General features: G+C 45.0%; 1 protein-coding gene across 1 annotated transcript; it reads right to left on the bottom strand.

Moving 5' to 3' along the window:
* Positions 1-4,636: 4,636 nt before the first annotated feature.
* LOC142951418 (ubiquitin carboxyl-terminal hydrolase 31-like) lies at positions 4,637-13,777 on the bottom strand. Its single transcript, XM_076092930.1, has 16 exons — positions 13,223-13,777; positions 11,262-11,399; positions 10,917-11,005; positions 10,404-10,496; positions 10,019-10,154; positions 9,583-9,733; positions 9,201-9,381; positions 8,997-9,108; positions 8,813-8,907; positions 8,164-8,241; positions 7,864-7,993; positions 7,406-7,525; positions 6,928-7,153; positions 6,535-6,693; positions 6,292-6,444; positions 4,637-6,203 (listed from the first exon to the last, which is right to left on the bottom strand). Exons 1-16 carry the CDS (start codon positions 13,775-13,777, stop codon positions 4,708-4,710), a joined length of 3,912 nt encoding a protein of 1,303 aa, XP_075949045.1. The 3' UTR covers positions 4,637-4,707.
* Between the last annotated feature and the right edge of the window lie 1,594 nt (positions 13,778-15,371).

Here is a 15,371-nt window from a genome sequence, read left to right as displayed (position 1 = left end):
GCTGTTTATGAGATTCTTTTCTGTAGTATTTTAGTTGTTGCTGTGCAAGGTGTCGGTTGCTGGACGTATTGAGGACACTTAAGTGGACAGGGAGGCTCATACACTTTAAAATAACTAGAAATAGCAGATGGACAACTGAACCAGAACTGCTGAGTAAGACAAACAAACAAAAAAGAAAACAGCTGCTGTCTGAAACATACTTCTAGATAGGAAAGAGTTTACAATCTCGCAAATTAATAAAACTGTAAATATTATCTTGGATAATATCTTGCTTCCAATGCTAATAAATGTTGTCTGCTGAATTGTTTTCAGAAACGGTGTGAACAGCCGTTCATTTAATGCTAGTTCACTTTTGTTGAGCAGAGGCCACTTTGGCATACAAGTGACCCTTTGCTAAGCCCCGCCCCCGCTGCAACTCCCTCAAGCTGTCAGAGCAGCCATGGAGCCCACACTGTCACTAACGGCACTCCCTGAATAGTCATTATCAGTGTTTTCAACGAGAAGCAGAGAAATGGGTTTGCGGGTGTTGCAAGACTGTAGCAGCAAAACTCCTAGTGCGTTTTAGTGCTCATGAATTTTTTATTTATAAGAGAATGAGAATTAATTGATGTTATTTCTTCTTACTTAGTTTAAGGTATTGTTGTCATTTGAAAAAAATTGAATTTAAGAAAATGTTTGAATGAAACTGGGTGAATGGCAGCATCTCCTTAAGATTATTTTTGCAATTGTTTAAGGAAAAGCTATAGGAATGATTTAATTGCTTAAAAGGCTCTATTTGCTGTAAAAAAAAAAAAAAAAAAAGCATGTCAGAATGCTTTCTGATCTATAAATACCAACATTCCCAACTCAGCTGCTACCACCTATAAAGTTAGTCGCTCACTCCTTTTTTCTTGTGTTTTCTGTCAGGCTTTTAAAATATTAAAGACGCCTTTGTGTTTTCAAAAGAAACACCACCGTGTAGAAATATCAGAGGGTGGACACGATAGCACAAACATCTGTATACGGTTTCACGAGCGCTGCGGCAGCAATTTGTTGAAATTGTATCATGGAGGTTCCACACTGTGTTTTTATTGCATCACAGTATGTACTATAAACATATAGCTTGGGCCGACAAAAAATATGAAATGCCCAGTTTGCAGGCACACTTTGTGAGGTTCGCAGCGTTGAAGCGTTATTAAACCGTATTAAATTGTATTGTATCACAGTGGTGTTTATGACATTGTGGCCCACTCTGCCTTCACCCCAGTAATCACTGCATCAATCCATCCAAACAGCAAGCAGCGAAAGAGTGAAAGCTAATCACAAAGGTCCTGCTCGTCATCTCCTTCTATCCAGGGAGCGTCTCAAAATGGGAGACTTTGCAACAGCAGTATAAGGGTTGAATTTGGCCACAGGAGATACCAAGATTGGATTGATCAATAAGATAAGATTGCTTTTTCTCCGATGCATCGGGCACATAGCGCAAGCAAAACATATAAACTAATTCAGCATGATGTTCAGGAGTCAAGAGGGGTGATGTCACGGTTTGCGTGTTAAATCCAGATAAAAGTTGCTGAATTCCCCACTGAGGTCTTGCTGATGATGGTTTCTTGGAACTGATACAATTGGCAAATGATTATTGATTGCAGCACTAGAGGAGGCTGGCTCATTTACAGGATGATCTTGCGCCGGGTTGCAGTCAGTGAGTTTTCTAATTACATGCATATTAATGGGACCACTTCACGCTTTTCAGTATACCAGACAACATGTTCATTTCTGATAAGCTTTATGACGCAGAGCCTTCCTGCTGCAATGTGAAGAGAAACATGTCGCAGCCCCGTCGCACCACAGGCCATTTTTTTTTTTTTTTTTTTTTTTAATGTCATCACTTCTCTGCACACGAGGTGAGAAGTGAAAGGGGTCAAAATCTAATTCCCAAAACTGATGACTGTTATATAAAAGAAAGAATAGAAAGAGAAAGAGGCAGCATTAACTCTTAATATGCCCAGCCTTGGGCCAAACTAATAACAGCACAATTGAATCAGCTCTAAATAAATGATGGTGCTGTAGTTTAATAGCACATCATCTCCCTCACTGACGCGTTTGACGGTACTATATATCTTAGTGATCTCACTGAGTTGGAATTGAAGGGCATTTTTTGTCTGGGACAAATTCAGCATGTTGCTTTATTTCCCTCACTCATTATATTTGGTGTCTACTGAGGTTTTCGGCAAACACTGAGCTCCACCCAGTGGAGAAAATGAGGATTGTAAAAAAATAAAATTAAAATAAAAACCAGCTCAAAAGCTGTGACCTGTAAATGTAAAACAAATCATACAAAGCTACATGTAAAAGAAAAAAGAAAAACATGACATTTTTATTTTGTTGTTTGTCTCGCATCGTTGAATCAATGCCGACACACACTGCTACTCCACAAAAAGATAAACACAGTACACGTCAAACATTTTTACATCGCAGGATATGAATGGAAAAATATAACGGTTTAATCGTTCTCATGCATTCGTGAAAATAAATCTTTCCCCGCAGTGTTTAGTTTTATTCATTCATTCCCTTTCATTCGGCATAAGTCAGTTTGTCAGTGCTGCATGTGTTGGATGTTACAGCACAGTATCAACACGCTGTAGCCACCAGGCACTCAAGATAATACTCTGTTTCATTCTGCACCATGAGTCAGAAAGTAAATTAGTTTGTGGTGAACACTGACATTCAGTAAATCTATAATTATGATTAAGATTTTGATTTGTGTTGGAGTCATGCGGTCTTTCACAGTGGAAAATCTACAGCTGATCTGCCATTTGTATGTACGTTTTCTGAGATAGGTTTGAGGTTTGATCATACAGTACAATAACTGAATTAAAAACAATATTAAATAGTAGAGAATACACTGGGCATAAAGCAGAAGACAGCGTGGTTATGAAGGCAGAGTTCAGCATCGTGTCTGGAATGTTCTCGGTGCAACCGGTCCACATGTTTTGATTCAGAACTTATGGATTTCTAACATGTTCGCTATGAAACTCAAACGTATGACAGATGATAAGTGAAAGTTAAACCACGACTTGTACACTTGTAAAAACTCTCCCGTTAAAAGGTGCATAAAGGAAATTGTGAGGGGAAAAAAATGTGAGACAAATGAATACAATACAGAAGGATTCATTTGCAAGTGAGTTGATTTACTTTGAGAGGGTGAATGAGCAATACTTATCATTCATACAAAATGTATATTACTTTGAAGAAATGTGCAAACAAAGCTTTAATAAAGGATGCCTTAACATGCTCTCTGATGCCGGCATTTGGAAAAATATACAGTTAGAAATATATACACATCCAAGAGTAGCACGTACTCTACATACTCAGTGTGGGCATCAGCAAGAATCTGCTTGCATAGTTAAGTGCATGCATAAGCAATTTATCATGCAACAACTGTCGTATACTTCATGGATAGGTGATCTCTTCTCTCAGTCGCTCGGTGTTGATCTACTCTGCAATGCAAGCTAAAAGATGTGCACCAGCTGTGATGTCACACGTGAAGACAGAAGATGGGGCTGACTCAAGCATACCAATAATGCTCTATGTACACGTATGGTGTTTTTCAACGAAGGTAACCCAGCTGTCTTTGAATATGTGTGTGCGTATAGTGGCTTTTTTTTTTTTTTTTTTTTTTTACATTAAACCCTGTGTTCATCTGAGAGGAATGTTTTGGAGATGTCTGGCAGTCTTGAAGAGGCTGATCCCCGTGAGGTTACATGGACAGGTTTAAAGTGTTGGCATCAGCAGCTGGAGGGCAGAGGTGGGGGACGGGGTGTGAGGTTGTCTTGAGGGGGGGGGGGGGGGTAACGGGTCATTACTGGTAAATAAAACACAAACATTTAGGAACCATTACAAAACGGACGTCTCCAGACATTTAACACCAACAACACATGCTTCCCTTCCTGCACTCCCCCCCCCCCACGAGTCTTGTTTCTGGCTGCACAAAAGGACTTCTTAAAGGCTGTTGCACGATGACTACATCAAGGAGCATATGTAAACAGCGGTTTCAGGTTAAATAGGCTTAATCGTGTGTCGACTTGTAATTACATTTTCAGTGCTTAATAATAAATATTAAAATTGAATTATAAATTTACCAACAACCCGCAGTTATATGGTTCCGATTAAATACGTTGATTATCTGAGGCACTGATGTTTGTTGACATATGGCTCTCGATATTGACAGAGAGCTGTACATGAAGATTTTTGGAAATAATTCAGTGTTTCACTGTATCAGCGTGTCAAAAAATTGCCAGTAAACTTCCTCTGGTGACTGAGTAGTCCGTGTTTGTTGTATCTCAAAAGTTTCTTTCCACCATTTGATCTGCTTTCCGTCTTGTGCAAAGTCACTTTTATTTTCACCTCCATCTGAGATGTACTCCTCCCAACTATGCTACAGACAGAACAAGGCAATAATTCAATACATGTGCAGTCCATGCGAAATTATAAGACAGTATACTATTCCTCAAAATCAATGCAATCCATACAAAGTGCTTCGTTAAAATCCATTCCGAAATAACTATTTAACAATGTGGACAGTAAGTGTCCGGTATGGCAGCTGGTATCCAGTAACCACTGAAGAGCTACAGGTGCTTTAAAGATGTTTGTCAGACGCCGGGTCTGGTTTGATGGTTAAAACACCTCAGAGCTGCACGAGAGAGATTGAGAGATTTTAAAAGAATGTCACTTGGCCCTCTGGCTAGTTTGTGAAGAGCTGATAGGGATCTTCCTGGACGGCATTGTCTTTTTAGCAGGCTCTTTCTTCGAAGGGTCTTTTGCATTGGCAGAGGACTGGGTGGCCGTTTCTGCCCCAGAGAGCTTGGACTTTGTGGAGGGCAGCAGTGAATGCTTAGCTGCAGCGGACGCCTTTGAGGATTCTTTGTCTTTGGCTGTGGTCCCATAAGCCTGGGCCTCTGAAGCCGCACTCTGGGCTTTCTTGCTTGCTCCGTGTGGGATTCCCTCTCTAGACGCGTCCCCAGCACCGTCCTCCGGACTCGCTTTAGCCTCTCCCGCCCCTGCTTTCCCACCATCAGCTGACTTCCGCGTCTCTTTGGGCCTCAGAGCAGTTTTGAAGAAGGATAAACCTTTGTCCTCTGTCTTACTGTTACTTCGAGGTCCCCGTAATGGCGGGGCTGTGCTTGAAGATGAAACACCGACACTCGAAGATCGGAGACTTGCCATGGAGGAGCTACTGCTCGAGCTCCGGCCCGGTGCCCTGTTCTCCACAGCACGGCCCGGCCTGCCCTCTGCTCTACTAGCAGCACTCGACCGGGGAGGCCCTCCGTGGCTGACCTTCTTCTCTGTGACCACGTTATTCCGTGAGGATTCACGGCTAGCGCTCCTGTCTGCTGCTTTAGTCCTCGCTGAGGCTGAGCCTTTCTCGCCTCCCCCTCTGGGCGATGTCCTCCTCGGAGGGTGTGAGCTTTGTAATCCTGGAGTACCACTCTTCCTCTGTTGGGCAGAGTCAGGGTATAGTACCTCCGGGGTTTGGGATGACCCTTTCTTCGAGGGGGTTGCTGTTCTCGAGGAACCAGCCTTGCTAGTTTTAGGTGGTCCATCGCTTTTGTCCTTGGGCGATGACGCTGATGCTGCACTCTTGGTCTGAGTTCGAGACGTTAACTTGTCAATGGCTGGGGATGCAGGAGACAGAGAGCTGGACGATGTTGAGGACGTGGCAGGGCGCTTCTTGGGACTTGCTGAGGTCCTTTTAACGCAAGCGCTATCTGCAGCCCCGTTTCTTTGTTTCGGGTCCTTTGCAGCTGCCCCGTGTCGAGGACTGAGCTGTTCAGCAGCCGTGGCCGCATTGTTGTTGTCCCCGGTCTGGGTGGAGCTCCTCTGCTCTGCCTGAGCCACGGTCTTGGAGTGAACCTGCTCCATCAGCCTCTTACTGCCTGGATTGCTTTCCAAAGCCGCAGGGGCCGACTTGCCCCCTGACGCTTTGTCCAGCTTTGGGGACAGCTTGGTATCAACCACCTCTCCTATCCTCTCCAGCGTCGGGGAGGAGGAGTGGGATTCCAGGGAGAAGCGTGAGGGAGAGTTGGAACGGAGTTGGAGCTTAGCAGAGTGGGACCAGGATGGTTTAGTGACATTTTCACTGAGCACCAGCGGGCTGGCAATGGAAGATCTTGAGGAGAATGTTTGTCTTTGCATGCCCCTTACTGCTGGCCGGATCGACAAGCCTGCGTGGTAGAAAGACAAGCATCAATGTAAACATGTGTCACCTCTGAAGCATTGAAAATAATTCAGATTTGGAGGAGTCTATATCACCATCATCCTCGCTCCGTTCACCAGCAAACTCAGCTGACTCGGAGAGGGAGGCCAGCGACGTGCGTCTGGAGGAACCAGATGAGGCTTGGCTCGGTGGACGGCTGCCCATCAGCCGACTGATCCAGTGCTCACACAAAGAGGAACTGGTGGATCCTAAAGTCCCGAAACAGACAGCGGTTGAACACGTATAATATTGAAACATGAAAAGAAGAGATTGTACAAGCTTATATCAATAACGATTACCTCCCACAGAACTGTTGGCAGACCAAGATGGAATTGTGGCACGTCTCTGATAAAACAAGATGTAACCGGTCTGCTTGCAGACTTCGTCTTCAGATATGGGCTGAACATCACTATCATCGAAGCAATACCACTGTCCATCTATAGAGTTCTTACAGTGAGCTACAAGACACAAGGCAAGTCAATGTTATGAATATCTCGGAAAGAAAATCAGTTAACAACCACAAGCCATTGGTTATTATTCTTAATCTGTATTTGTAGCATTTCATTATTCTTAGCGGTATATACTTCTTGTCTCTAACTTTTTTGAACTTAACCTGTTACATTTCTTGGTCTTTCCATTGTACATTTGGCGCTTCTGATTCAGATTATTGGTTGTTGTTGCTGCTCCATTACCTGTGTAATGTCCTCCCTGCATGGTCCCATGATGGTTACACACTGCGTACAGGTCATACAGGTAGTCCTCCGGGTCACGGCCCATCCCATAAGGCCGCCTCCATGGTGACCAGTGAGAGGGAAGACTCCAGCTGCTCTGGCTCCTCTTCACCATATGGGGCGCCATGTCCATGCCTGTGAGCGGGAACTTCACCATGTTCTGCATCTTCATCCGTCGATCCCCGTCCTAAGGACACATTTATGGAAATCAAGTTGTTCTGTAAGCTTATACATAGCGATAGTGTTGCATGGAAACTTTACATGTGTGTAGATGAGATCAAAATGAAGGCAGAATTCGAAGATGAGTGTGGTCCGGGCAAAGGGTGCTTGAAGCAGGGGGTAGGAAGTGGGGGAAGGGGGCCACTGGTCATTTCTTTCACTTTTAGAAATCGGAGCATTTCGGCACCTTTTGTTTTATTAAGACTGTGTAGAAGAGTACCTGTCTAAAGCGTTTCAGGTGCAGTATGAGGATGTCTGGCAGGGTCCACAGGCTGAGCTTGATGCTGCCCTGCTGAAGCTGCTTACAGTGAGGACATCGCCATGCATCATCAGGAGCCAGCTGAAATGAACGTGAAGTAAAATCTTGTTATTAAAGAGCAACTAAACTCCAGTTTGTGTTCTTTTTTTACCTTTTAACATATGTTTTCTGTGTAATAAAAGGTCGGACTTGATGCCATGTCTTAAACATTAGGTAAACAATATCATATAGCAAAAAAGAGAAGTGGTGTAAACGTTTAATTGTACTGCCCCAAGCCTGGCATCTTGACATACTACGAGATCAAATGGATAGAAATGAGACTGTCACTTAGTGTGCAGCAACACATCTTTAATTCTAATATGTCTTCAGTATCGGTGAGATTCTCAGGACTACGGCAGCCTAACCTCGTCTCCGCCTACCTGTTCCTCTTTGGTGTAGAGTTGAAAGCACTGGGCCAGTGAGCAGGTCTGGGGCTGCAGGTGCTGCTCCTTTGCTTGACGCACACTTTCAGCGTCTGGGATGTATTCATCCTCAGTTCTTTTGAACAGACTGCAGGCATAACACGGCGCACAAGTCACCAGAGGGATCACACCGGAACTTCAAAAGACATTTACCACATGCATGTGTGTTATTAAAATGCAGAGCTCTGAGAGGAGACCTCACACATCAGCCCTGAGCTTGATAAAGTGCGTAGGATTGTTGCTTCAGGTCACACTTACTAGTCTTTCGTCTCCTTGTCCCACTCAACGACAATTTTGACATGAGGTGGCCCTCCAGGACCGCACGACTTGAATGCCCTGTTGAAAATAAGATTAAGAGAACCGCACATTATAGTTTTTGTTTTTTAGCTGATATTCGTAGTTTAGCAGGACAGAATTATTAGAGGCTACACGAGAGTTTTTAAGTTAAGACTGCCACCACAAGCCAGCACTATCTATGACTGTAGGAGCACATATCTGAAAAAGTGCACATTGGACTCTAGGTAGTCTTCATAGACGTGGGGATCTGAAAGCTACTGACAAACAAGCTTAACATTAAGGCAAACTTTAACTTAAGTGAGGTTGAGGATTTCTTTTCTGCTCCTTTGTTTGTTTTTGTTTTTTTTCATGTGGCAGCAGAGAGAGAAAAAAAAAATCCAAGCGAAAACAACAGAGCTCAAGACATTTTTAGAAGAAAATCTATAAAAACCAGACAAGCTATTACACATCTCAGGAGATATTTTAACATCAATATTCCGCCGAAGAGTCGGCCTACATACTGTGGCTCTTCAATCAACTTCTAGGGGATTTGAACTCACTGCAGGGTTTACATAACGACTATTCAAGTGCGGTAACACGTCCGCCCCTGGTGGTCGACAAGTGACATTACCTCTCCACGGAGGGATGGCAGAGCGGCTGCTCCTCCTGAGGCAAGAGATACGTGATTCCAACCACTCCTACCACACGCAAAGTGAAGGGCCCTACCTACAGACCGTTAAAGATGAGACATTGAAAACGTGACACACAGACGGAAAGGTAATTCACATCAAAGAGTGTGTAATGAGTGGGTATACCTGCACAAAGACTCCAGGGCGCAATAGATGCCGCATCTTCTCCAAGATCTCTTTCTGAAGTACGTCCCATGTCACCGTACGCTCCAGATACAGAATGAATGGATTACCGAACCTGCAGGAATTACAAAAAAAACAAAAGCTGCATCAGTTTTAAAGATATCTTTTTGGATAATAATCCAAACCTCTAGAAGTGTTGTTCTATACCTGCGTCCCTGTTGTCCAGCGCAGGCTCTGTTGGACACTAGCAAGACGATCTTCTCAGCCTGTCCACTGTTCTTATTGGGACTCTGAGGCGGTGTTGTCGGCTCTTGTATTTGTGTGGATATCCGATTATTATCTGTGCCGTACTTTAGGTTGTTATGGTTGAGATTTGCATGCGGGCTCCCTGTAGCAAACACAAAATGTAAAGATACAAAATTCAATGAAACAATGCACAAACGTCGATCCAATTCGCTGGTTAGTGTGCGTAGCAGCTCCCTGACTCAAGCATTTCACCAACATTAGTCCATTTCTTGTCTAATATGGACTCCTACACCAGCGTACAAATGGCTAAACTCATTTCTGGGGAACAGACAGGAAGTTGTACCGCCACGCTTGGAGCGGATCTGCTCCGGTCTGAAGAGCTCAGGCGTCTCGAAGGCAAAGATGGAGTCGCTCTCCTGAATGATCTCAAGGTCGTCGTCGTCGTCACAGAAGGAGCGATGAAAGCCGTCAAAGTACATTTCAGTGAGGACGATCTGAGCAGAGACGGGGAACAACAGCAGGGATGAACAAGAGGGGGTGTTTCCACACATCAAAAGAGGCTTTTATTTCTGAAATACAAATACTGTATATTGATATTCATAAAGCACTGATGATAAAATAGTTGCACTCCAAGTACAAACTTGAACACCAAATGCTCTAATGGCTCGCTGAAAACATTACCCTCCAGTTTCCTCAAAGTAGCACACCCCATCTTTAATCCTCTTAATGTTGCCGCCTTAAACGGCTTTAAAAAGAGGAAGTGTCTAATGAGACAGCACCTGTTGGGCAGGGATTTTGGTCTCTGTGGCCACAGCTTGTCTCAGCCTGGACACGGTGCCAGAAAGAGGCACGGCCACCCCGACTCTCATGCAGTGGGAGCATTTTCCTTGGTACACCACTGTCACATACAGGGGCCTGCAACACAGACAGATTGAAATTAATTGGCTGGTTTCATAACCACGGCTGGACTGATGTTTTACAAAGACAGACAGCGTCTTCTAATTTTAACTTTCTCCCGTCGGATCTTTCGCGGTGTTTGTCTCGGCTGGGTTTGACACTTCTTTTTAGTGCCGGGTTCAGACTGGGTCTTGTCTCATTATATTTTGGGAGACAGGGACTGTTTTTTTAATAGATATTCTCTCGCTAGATGCAGAGTCACCTTACCGTGTGTGAGGTACGGGGATTGGCAGTGAGATGCAGAGGAAAGGATCAAAGGTGTTGCTCTGTTTCTGGCAGTGAGGGCAAGTCAGGGAGGACCTACACAGAGACACGATGAGAATAATTAAAAGCAGCTGGCATCATTTTAAAGCAATGGTTCAATGTTCATTTCACTTCATCGGCGAGAGTTGGATAAGGTGATTGACACCGCTCTCATTTGAGCAGCAGGTTAGCTTAGCTTAGCATCGACTTCCAGTAGGGTGTTCACAATGATCTGTACAGTGTTATGATTGCCGGAAAGATCACAGGAGAGCATAAAGATGTCATATTATTGGTGTGTCGCTATAAACGTCAGTGCTTTATACTACTGTAGTTAATAATACAGAAGTTAGACGCAATAACGCACACGCTTGAGGAAAAAGTTACCCTTGACATAGAAGATACAGTATGTTGGGTACTTTGTTTGAATGTTCTTCAGTGACTTTCAGATAGTTAATATCATATATTTGAAAGTTTCACCTGTATTGTGCCTGAAACAACTCCTGTACGAAAGAGCCAGGTGCTGGAAGTGGAGATCCTTCAGGGGCATTTTCCTCTTCGACTGGAGGCTGGGGAAACACGATAGACACCCAACAGTTAAACCAATACAATATCATGCATGTTATACAACAGAGGCAGTTACAAAGTAGTACAGTTTATAGTATCGCAACATGCAGTTTATTACGATATTGTTCAGATGGGAAACACAAAAGGGGCAACGTCCTGTCAAAACATATTCATTTTTCTGATATTCACTCTAACTGGTCTGTTGGCTGAATGTAGAGTTCTCTAAAGTCGACAGCTGAGCTCCAAGTCGCTGTTTACCTTCCTGGGGGGTCTGCTGTCAGGGTGGATGATATGGTTGAGGTCTTCGTGAACTCTATCCAGCAACCAGAGGAGGAACTCCTGGGCATCGTGCTGGGAGTTACCCTTGAACTGCAGGGCACTCTTGGACACCACATTCTGCAGCAGGACAAACAAAGTACGGTTCAAGTGGACGAGCTGCTCCTAAAAACAGAAATGGTTGCGTTGACATCACTGGCTCATCATAAAATATTCAGCACGTTTGACCAGGGATGTCGATCAGCACAATCCGAAAAGGTCAGCAGAGGTGCGGGTGACGGTGAGACGCAGCCGGCGCGGAGAAGCTTTTTAAAAGCAGGAAACGGGATGAAAATCGACGGCTTAACCTCACCGACAATTTATTTATTGTGTAGATCGTGCTCCGGGGCGGTTTGGATGGTGCACAACGAGATAATCCTCAAACCAATCCTGGACTCTGAGTCACAGAGGATAATTCCCCCGTGTTATTATTACGGAGGCCTTCCTAATGATCTTTAAGTGCACTCAGTTTAGCCTCATGTTGTGGTCTGAGGGAAAGAAGCGCAAAACCCACACGTGCTGAGCTGTAATCCCCACTAACCACAAAAAAATTGCATGTTTAGCTGAAGTTCAACTCGCTGCATTCAAGGTTGTGATGTATAAGTCGGAGAGCAATGTTGTCGACAAGAGAAAGGAAAGATTCTGCTGCATGAACATGTAAGGAACTTTTGAAGCTTTTCACGGGATTCTTTGTTTATCACAAAGTAGACACCACAGCTGAGGAATACTCTGATAGTCTGGCTCTGCGCTTCGTTTCCTTACCGAGTTATACAGATTCAAGGCCTCACACTCAGGAGAGAATAATCTATTCTCCAGTAAGACAGTTTGTACTTTGGCTGGCAACCAAGGTAGAAAAAAGAAATAATAAGTGGACAGAAATAGTATCACTGTCAAGAATAAGCAATGCGTTGTATGGCCCTGGTCAATTTAGTTCCTCCCATTATGTATTTTTGAACTTTTGAGAGAAGAAAATAGGTTATTAGAGATATAAAAAATAAAGAACAAACCTTTGTGATCGTGACAGGCAAACTTTTAAGCGCCGGAATACGAGTTTATGAGGTGAAACGATGAAAAAGCAGACGGGGCGGCAACAACAGCTGAGAAGTGTGGCACACGGACAATAATGCGGCTCCGAAAACAACGGCTCAGATCTATAGACTCAGCTGATCAAGTGCTAGTCCAGGAACACGGACTTCACCCGTTTCATTAGGATGTGCTCTCCTATGTTAGTTGTAGTCGCAAATAAACTGTAATCAGAGCTGTGCTGGAATATGATTATTGACCAAAGACAGAAACTTGTGTTTTCACATATAAAACAAGTTTGCTTGAGAGGACAGACTCAACACTATACTGCATGAGGGGTGCTGCTATAGAGGCTTGTTGACAAGCAAAGCAGTCGCTCGAGGCCAGTGCATAATCACTGCATCTATACACCCTGTCTGCAACTATTCTATTAAATAGACTCACAGTCACATCTGTACCAGCCGGTCGGATCAAAGCATCTGCTGTTACAGATGTCCGCATTGACAGCACAGAAAAGATGTGTTTTTAATCACTACTGATTATTCAAAAAGTAGGATTGTGCAGCAGAGTTCATCTTAGATGCCTATGACCCCCCCCCCCCCCCTCATGTATGTACTCTTCTTCTTTTAAGAATACCTCACACGGACGATGTAAGAAAATAACACATTTAAACTGAGGCTCCTGAAGATCATATCCTCTCCTGACATCTCGGCTTGTTTCAAGTTCCACTGTTGAAAGTATGGAAACTTTATTCCAGTCAGAATCTAAATCGCGTCAATACGCACTGCTCTGTACCCATATATGCACATGGTGTCTCTTCGGCAGCTGTTGTGAGATTAATTAGGCTCCCAGTTAGCAGCCCTGCATGAGGCACAGCCTACCTTGAAGTCCCTGCTGTGCTGAGGCGTGTACTCGAAGGTCCACAGAGCCCGGACCAGACCGGACAGCTGCTCGGTCACCTCCCCGGAGTCCTGCTGCTGCTGCTGCTGCTGGCTCCCCTTCTTCTGCACCAGCACCCCGTTGGACTTGGCCTTGTCGTTGCCGCCGCCGCTGCTGCTCGTCTCCCCGCCTTTAAACTGCTCCAGAGCCAGGTACTCGGCGAAGAGCTCCGTGTTGCTCAGGCACTGCAGGATCGCGTTCATGAAGCACGTGTTGCCGTGGTTCTTGAGTCCGGCGACCCCCGGCACCTTGTCGCCGAAGGGGAACCCCCCGCAGTCGCTGTCGTCAGACGGGAGCGACCCTCCCGTGGTGGTCGGGTTCAGAGAGGCGTCGTCCTTCTCATCCTCGGCGGCCTGCTCGTCGGTACCGAAATGAGAGAGAGTCGACAGAGTCCGGAGAACTCTGTTCATGAAGCTCCCAACGGAGCGGACCGAGCTTCTCCGGAAGAGTTTTTTGCTGAAGGATTTCTTCTCCTTGCTGCTGACAACTTTCGACATGATGGCTGTTTTTCGCTCCCACGACCACCGCGCGCTTTTTACGCCTTAAATCCAGAAATGGCCCCTTTTCTTCAAGAGCATCGCCTCATCCCGCGCGCCGTGACAGCTCCTTCACTTTGTGATGTTTAGGCCCGAGCACATTTCACAGAAACACAGAAGGCCCGGCAGTTCTTCAGGGGCTGATCGTATCACACGGGGAGACAGCGGAGTAGCATCAGATCAGCCCACTTGCAACGCTGCGTCGGATAGCATAAACAGCCTCCGTGGAGAGCCGCTGTCGGGGCGCTTCACGTGAAAGCTCGGGGTAGTCCCGCACCGGGCAGCAGCCATCGTCTCTAGCGCTCGGTCCGGTGACATAACATCACCTGTGTCATTGTTCAGACACACACTCAAAAAAAAACCGAGTCGCCGTGGTCGGGTATCAGTGTCCGCCAGACATAAACATCAAATCAACCTTTCACAATAAGGCTGAGAGTGGCGAGCGGAATTCCTCATCATTTATTAAAGAAACCCGCAGCTCCACCCTTTTAAAAAAGGCATTTATTCACCTCTGGTCACCGGATCCACCCGCGTTGTTGAAAACCGTCCGGTTGGTGGTGTATTTACCCGGTGGATGTCTTCCCTAAAATCGCCTCCACCGTGGGCGCGCTCGCAGGAGCTCTGCCAAACTGAGGAACAGCCCGTCACTCCCTCGCGTTTGGCCGCCGTATATCTCTTCGCGGGGGCCAGATGTGAAAGGTTCACGTTTCGGTGTTTTTTGTTGTTGTTGTTGTTGTCTCACTCTCCGTGCGCCTTTAATTCCCCCTCCGGGTGGGATTCATGGCGAGGCCGCTTCTCCCGTCTCCATCATCCTCATCATCTGTGGGCACCGATACTGCAGGCAGGGCGGTGACGGCTGACGTCAGGGCCAAACACTGGTCCATGTTGGAGGAGAGCAGGTACAGCGGCATGTGATGCCGGATGATGCTCCATCCCCGCCTCTGGACGGCATGTACACTTCTGAGCGCCAGATGGGTAGAAAGGAGATCACATTATCATTTACGGAAATTGAAAATGGGGACCATCGGATAGATTTAGGGAGCCGCTAGAGACAACACGCTACAACCTTATGGAGCAATGGTTAATTATTATAGTGCCCATTCAGGGGTATTACAAGGAGTTTGATTTTATTTGTGTACTTATCAGTCAATATAAATTGCTCGTTTCCTCCACAAACAAACTATCGTAAAATCTATTTGTAATTAATACAATTAATTTTTTTTTATATAAATAATTGTTTTCATTGTTAATCATCATTAATTACCAATCTGCCGATTATAACAATTAACATGTCAGGAAACAGTGAAAAATGTCCATCACTATTAGGTAAAGCCCAAGGTGACGTCTACAAATTGTTTAGTGCGATTGAAACAGATATTTAATCTTCACTGAGACAGTAAGGCAGCAACACTGGAAAACACCTGAAATAGGAAATGTTTGGTTAAATAAGTTAAATCAATAGTCCATCATCAAAACATGTTTCCCTCAATAAACGTATATTTTCAGCACAAATAATCTTGTAGTCTGACATGGTGAAAAAGCCCATCAAAGTCTC

This window comes from Anarhichas minor, unplaced genomic scaffold (assembly GCF_050575085.1).
Source record: "Anarhichas minor isolate MPS153535 unplaced genomic scaffold, ASM5057508v1 ptg000017l, whole genome shotgun sequence".
NCBI classification, from domain to species: domain Eukaryota; kingdom Metazoa; phylum Chordata; class Actinopteri; order Perciformes; family Anarhichadidae; genus Anarhichas; species Anarhichas minor.
This window is presented reverse-complemented; position numbering and strand designations above follow the sequence as displayed.

What these genes read in the sequence shown, in the direction of transcription:
- LOC142951418 (XM_076092930.1), bottom strand. Translation starts at nt 13,777, where the DNA reads ATGTCGAAAGTTGTCAGCAGCAAGGAGAAGAAATCCTTCAGCAAAAAA. An exon ending in GCAGGGAGGACATTACACAG is followed by an intron (nt 6,694 to 6,927) that starts GTAATGGAGCAG and finishes TGTGTCTTGTAG; the next exon opens with CTCACTGTAAGAACTCTATA. An exon ending in TGAACGGAGCGAGGATGATG is followed by an intron (nt 6,204 to 6,291) that starts GTGATATAGACT and finishes TCTACCACGCAG; the next exon opens with GCTTGTCGATCCGGCCAGCA.